The 5,974-nt window shown below is 48.7% G+C and overlaps 1 protein-coding gene across 11 annotated transcripts in view; it reads left to right on the top strand.

The window, feature by feature from the left end:
* Positions 1-6: 6 nt before the first annotated feature.
* Positions 7-5,974, top strand: part of HSBP1L1 (heat shock factor binding protein 1-like 1) — a 28,933-nt gene continuing 22,965 nt past the window's right edge. For 8 of the 11 annotated variants that reach the window (XM_014535927.1, XM_014535926.1, XM_014535928.1 and 5 more), the window contains exon 1: positions 12-1,478. In XM_014535927.1, coding sequence (XP_014391413.1) covers positions 1,423-1,478 — 56 coding nt within the window. In that variant the 5' untranslated portion in view covers positions 12-1,422. Of the gene's footprint in view, positions 1,479-5,974 lie in introns of all 11 variants that reach the window. The other 3 variants (XM_014535921.1, XM_014535923.1, XM_014535931.1) reach the window with 3 other exon arrangements.

The following is a 5,974-nucleotide window of genomic DNA, read 5'->3' on the forward strand; positions in this document are numbered from 1 at the left end:
GGTGGGGACCCGGCGCGGAAAGGTGGGGGCGGACACAGCTCGGCCGCGCTCCCGGTCCGCGGTAGGAGATGCCTGCCTGACTGAGCCGCTTTTTCGGGGGCAGGTGCCCGCGTAGACTGTCCCCACATGTCCCTGGGCGAGGGCCATGTAGACTCGGCGCTCGGCCACCGGGAGCGGAGGAGGGAGTCCTGTCATCGCCCCGCAGTCAGCGCGTGGCCTGGGGACCCCTCTAGTGGGGACAGGGGCTGTGTCGGCGGGGGACATCACCCTTCGTGGGGACCAGGGAGCGGCCCCCAAGTGACTCCAGGGGTCCTCCCACGCGGTCATTCTCTGACGGAGTCGGGGCCCCGTCCTGACCCAGGGGACACCCGGGAGTAGGATCAGAAGTTCGGGAGTCTCACGGGGTAGGGTGGGCGGCTCTTCTGGGGACAAAGCCCAGCAGCCGCCCAGGGTTCTCAGTGTTCCCGCATCACATACGCTGTTACTGCTCCAGCTCAGCCCCACAGTCGTGCCTGACCACAGTGAGCCCCAGGGCCCAGGACGCTGGGGCTGGGGCCGGGGCCCAGGTGGGTGGTGGGGCAGGAGGACCCTGTGTGAAGCCAGCCAACCCTGCGCTCCAGGGACCTGAGCAGGTGGGGCTCAGGGACCCCAGGATTCTGTCTATAGAGGGCCCTATGAGGTCTCCCCTCAACCACGGCAGACCCTAAGCACTCCAGAAGGAAAGGCCTGGTGGATGAGCGGGTGGCCCCAGGAGCACACACCTGGTCCCCATCTTCCCCTCCACTCAGGTCTGGCTGCTTGCTTCCTACCTGGTAGGTTTTGTGGGAAATCCTAACAACAGTTACAGCCTGGCTAAGAGCAGCTCCCCAACAAGCTTGGTGTGATGGGGTGGAGGTGGGGGGCTGGAAAGAACCCAGGTTGCTGTCACTCCTCTGAGGCAGCCGTCATGTATTTCTAGTGTCTTAGTAACAAATTAACTTATAGAAAAATTACTTTTTGTGAAATATTAAAGAGCACAGGGAATGACCACTCTGGCCAATCCCTAGCGGCACCATATAGATAAGACCATAGCTGAATGCTACCCTTAGGAATGACGTATGTAAACTTGATAGACACCTTCTGAGTGACAGTGATAGATAACCAGCTTGTTCTCTGATTAACACTTGTGTGATGACATATGTTACTGATAGCCACCTGGACTGCCATGGCCTAGAACAGGCTTAAAAACGAGTCCCCGACTTCAGACATTGATCATCTTCTTGATCCACACTCCACGCTCCACGCTTCCTTGCTCCACGCTGGACAGTAGAACAGCTAAACCTCTGATCACTGATCATGAGGCTTCGGTCGCCCTTCTCCCGCTGACTCGACCCAACCAGACTGCCAGTCACCCAAAGACAGATCCACCGCTGCCCGCAGAGGATGCCACTCTTTTCCAGGGACCCCGTTAAGTTTGAGCCTACAGCACCAGGAACCCTGTGAGTAATAAAGTGTGCTGTGTGATTTGCAACTGCATATTCTTGTGTGGCGTAATTCCTCTGGCAGTCTTAACTATCCTATATAATAAAGAGGTAATATGCAAATTGACCCTCACCCCGTTGCACAAAGATGGCCACCCCCATGTGGTCAAAGATGGCTGCTACAAGATGGCCGGCAGGGGAGGGTAGTTGTGAGCAACCAGGCCGGCAGGGGAGGGCAGTTAGGAGCGACCAGGCCGGTAGGGGAGAGCAGTCGGGGGTGACCGGGCCAGCAGGGGAGGGCAGTTGGGGGTGACCAGGCTGGCAGGGGAGGGCAGTTAGGGGCCAACCAGGGGAGTGGTTAGGGGGTGATCAGGCTTGCAAGCAGACGAGTGGTTGGGAGCCAGCAGTCCCAGATTGTGAGAGGAATGTTCAATTGCCGGTTTAGGCCCAATCCCTGATCGGGCCTAAACCAGCAGTCGGACATCCCCCAAGGGGTCCCAGATTGGAGAGGGTGCAGGCTGGGCTTAGGGACACCCCCCCACTCCAGTGCACGAATTTCATGCACTGGGCCTCTAGGTCAGATGATAATGCGTACCCTTGGTCCTGCTTGCTTAGAGTAGTCTCTTCGCTAGCAACTATTTAATGACCGAATACCTGCATGGTTAAGTTTATCTCAAGGGATGCCTTGGATAACGCCTCATATACTCTACTCGGACATCTGGGTCATCACAATTCACTGTCCACTAGAAATGACAGAGAACACAGCACCAGGCATGAATAGGAAAACAAAAACACAACACAGAGAAGGAAGCCAGACTGGGCTGGAAAGAAACTAGACGTGTTCCTACGTAGCCACTTCCTCCCCCAGCTGTAAAGACTCTAGAACAGTGGTTCTCAACCTTCCTAATGCTGCAACCCTTTAATACAGTTCCTCATGTTGTGGTGACCCTCAATTTCATTGTTACAAATTGAACATAATTAAAGCATAGTGATTAATTACAAAAACAATATGTAATTATATATGTGTTTTCTGATGGTCTTAGACGACCCCTGTGAAAGGGTCATTCAACTCCCAAAGGGGTCGCGACCCACAGGTTGAGAACCACTGCTCTAGAATGTTCCATTCTCTCTGTTCTGGAGGTTAGAGGAAGGACACAGGCTGCCCTTCTGGCACTGGAGCATCTGGGTCAGGCTGTTGACCCTGTTTTCCTGGCACATATAGGCAAATTGGTGGCCAGCCCAAAGCCACCTGCTACTCTGAGTCCATCAGAGTTTTTGGGGGGGAGGGGCACCCACACCAGGGAGCACCACCAGAGACCACTCAAGTCTGGGCAGCCTTGGGGGTAGCCAGGTTTGAGAGCCACCGTTTTAAAAAACAATACCCAATATAGGAAGTCCTCAGGACTCAGAATAATTTGCTTCCAGGAAAAAGGCCATTACTTTCAATGTGGCCAGAACTGCAAAGTAAAAAGTTAGTTTAAAAATAAGCCTTGGCCAGTGTGACTCAGTTTGTTGGAGAGTTGTCCAAAAGGTGGTGAGTTGAATTCTCATCGATGTTTCTAACTCTCTATCCCTCTCCCCTCCTCTCTGTAAAAAATCAGTAAAATATATTTTTTTTAAAAATCATATATGAGCATTTATTCCAGTACCATTGGCAGTATGGGAGAGCAGCAGGTCATTCACAAAAATCTGCTCTGCAGGCCCCTCCTCCCCCATAAGCCAGCTGCTTATATAAGGTAGGACAAAGATTACATGGGGAAGTAGGAGGCTGGGTGGGACTCTATTGTTTGGGCAACAAGGTTGTTAATCTTTCCATGATAATAGGCAGTTCTTGAATGAGAATGATTCCAAGGTTGTCTCCTAGGTCCTGGGAGTGTACAACTCCCAGCCAGGTCAGAATGTCCTTTCTTTTTTTCTTTTTTAATATATTTTATTGAATTTTTTTTTTTTTTTTTTACAGAGAGGAAGGGAGAAGGATAGAGAGTTAGAAACATCGATGAGAGAGAAACATCGATCAGCTGCCTCCTGCACACTCCCCACTGGGGATGTGCCCACAACCAAGGTATATGCCCTTGACCGGAATCGAACCTGGGACCCTTCAGTCCACAGGCCGATGCTCTATCCACTGAGCCAAACCGGTTAGGGCAGAATGTCCTTTCTTTAACCAACACAAGGCAATCATGGTTAACAGAGCCTGATTAATATTTCCCATAACCATAGCTAGTCCCCAATATTCTATCTTTGCCCCTAACATTTCCCCACTGCTATTTCTAAAATCTCATATCTATGAGATTAGTTTTAGATGAAAAATCTCATCCTGCTGGACCACATCTGCTTCTGCCTTGAAAGCAGTTCCCAGGGATGGAATACACCAAATGCAGGATCTTGGATATATGTTCTATCAACTGAGAATTGTCAGAAAGATTAAAACAGCACACTCCTTTAAATTCCTCACAACCGTGGTGATGCTGCAGCAGCAAATAATCTACTGCTGCCCGATTCTCTAGAACAGTGATGGCGAACCGTTTGAGCTCGGCGTGTGAGCATTTTGAAAAACCCTAACTTAACTGTGGTGCCGTGTCACATATAGAAATTTTTTGATATTTGCAACCATAGTAAAACAAAGACTTATATTTTTGATATTTATTTTATATATTTAAATGCCATTTAACAAAGAAAAATCAACCAAAAAAATGAGTTCGCGTGTCATAGGTTCACCATCACTGCTCTAGAACTACCTCCCTGACCTGGCTCAGCTCTTGATTTAACCCCTATATAGCCCTGGAAGTGGCATTCAGGGCTTTTACCATGCTACAAGCCAGCCCGGTCACTTCTACATTAAGGGAGCCTGCCATTACCAGCGTAACAAAAATGGCCAAAGCAATACAGGCAGCAGGGCTCCACAGGTGGAGATCGTCATTGCAGTCCGGTGCCACGGCCTTGAGAAAGTCTCCTTTGGTTCAGACCCTGTGATGTTTCTGAAGCATAAAGGCAGTCAGTCATCCTGAGGAACAGACACACACACACACACACACACACACACACACACACACACACACACACCCCGTGCTGTTAGCGGGGATAATTCTTTTGTCTCGCATTTTGCCTCTGCTATTGTTATGTGTCTTTGCTTCCACAAATAGGCACTTCTTACTCAGACCCTTTTCCTCCCCCTCTGTGTCCTGCACAGTGTATCACCACTTACTTTCTGCAGCTTCACAGCACACCTTCACATTCTCACATTGTAGATCTCCAAGGTCAGTTGCATTAGAGGACTTTCCCCCTGAACCTAGTTCCTGAAACTTAATATTCTTAACAAAATGGGTGTCTGTTGAGTGATTCCCACTTCCATATTAATGAATTTGCCGCCCACAGATGCAGGATTAAGAATTTGATGCCTAACTAGGCAACGTAGGTGAAAACCCATCCAGGTACACGGTGTGAAATGACAGATGCTATTTCTCCAGTAGAGATTGGGTCTCAGGGTCATCAGAGAATGTCTGAGTAGGTCCCCATTCGACCAGAGAGATTACAGTTGAGAAAAATATTTTAAAATACAAAGGGAGAGGGAGAAAGAATCATGGATACAGGGATTCTTAGCCTAGGGTTTAGAAGGTTAGCTGGGAAGATGTGCTTTTAAAAAGATATATTGTAGTAAAATATGCATAACATCAAATTTACCATCTTAACCATTTATTTTTACTTTTACTTTTTGATTAATCCTCACCTGAGGATATTTTTTCCATTGACTTTTTAAAAATATTTATTAAATTGATTGGGATTACATTGGTCAACATGAACATATAGGTTTCAGGTGTGGGTTTCTTTCTTCCATTGACTTATTTTTATTATTATTTTTAAATATATCTTTATTTATTTCAGAGAGGAAGGGTGAGGGAAAGAGAGATAGAAACATCAATGATGAGAGGGAATCATTGATCGGCTGCCTCCTGCATGCCCCCCACTGGGGATCGAGCCTACAACCCAGGCATGTGCCCTTGACCAGAATCGAACCCAGGACCCTTTAGTCCACAGGCTGATGCTCTATCCATTGAGCCAAACCGGCCAGAGCTCCATTGACTTTTAGAGAGAGAGAGGGAAGGAGAGAGAAACATAGATGTGAGAAACATCAATTGGTTGCCTATTGACAGGCCCCAACCTGGGCCAGGGACCAAACCTGCACCCAGTTACCTGCCCTTGACCAGGACCCTTTGGTGCGAAGGCTGATGCTCTAACCACTAACACTGGCCAGGGCCATCCTAGCCATTTTACATGCACTGTTCAGTAGCATTAAGTACATTCACATGAAGACAGAGTAGACAGTGGGTGCCAGGGCCTGGGGGAGAGTGAGTGTTTAATGGGACAGGAGGTTCAGTTTGGGAAGATGAAAGAACTGTGTGGGTGGGCGGTGGTGAGTGCTGCACAACAATGAATGTGCCTAAAACCACTGACCTGTGCACTTGACAATTGCTAAGATGGTACGTTTTATGTTGTGGATATGTTATTATTATAAG

Source organism: Myotis brandtii, unplaced genomic scaffold (assembly GCF_000412655.1).
Source record: "Myotis brandtii unplaced genomic scaffold, ASM41265v1 scaffold154, whole genome shotgun sequence".
In the NCBI taxonomy this organism is placed as follows: Eukaryota; Metazoa; Chordata; class Mammalia; order Chiroptera; family Vespertilionidae; genus Myotis; species Myotis brandtii.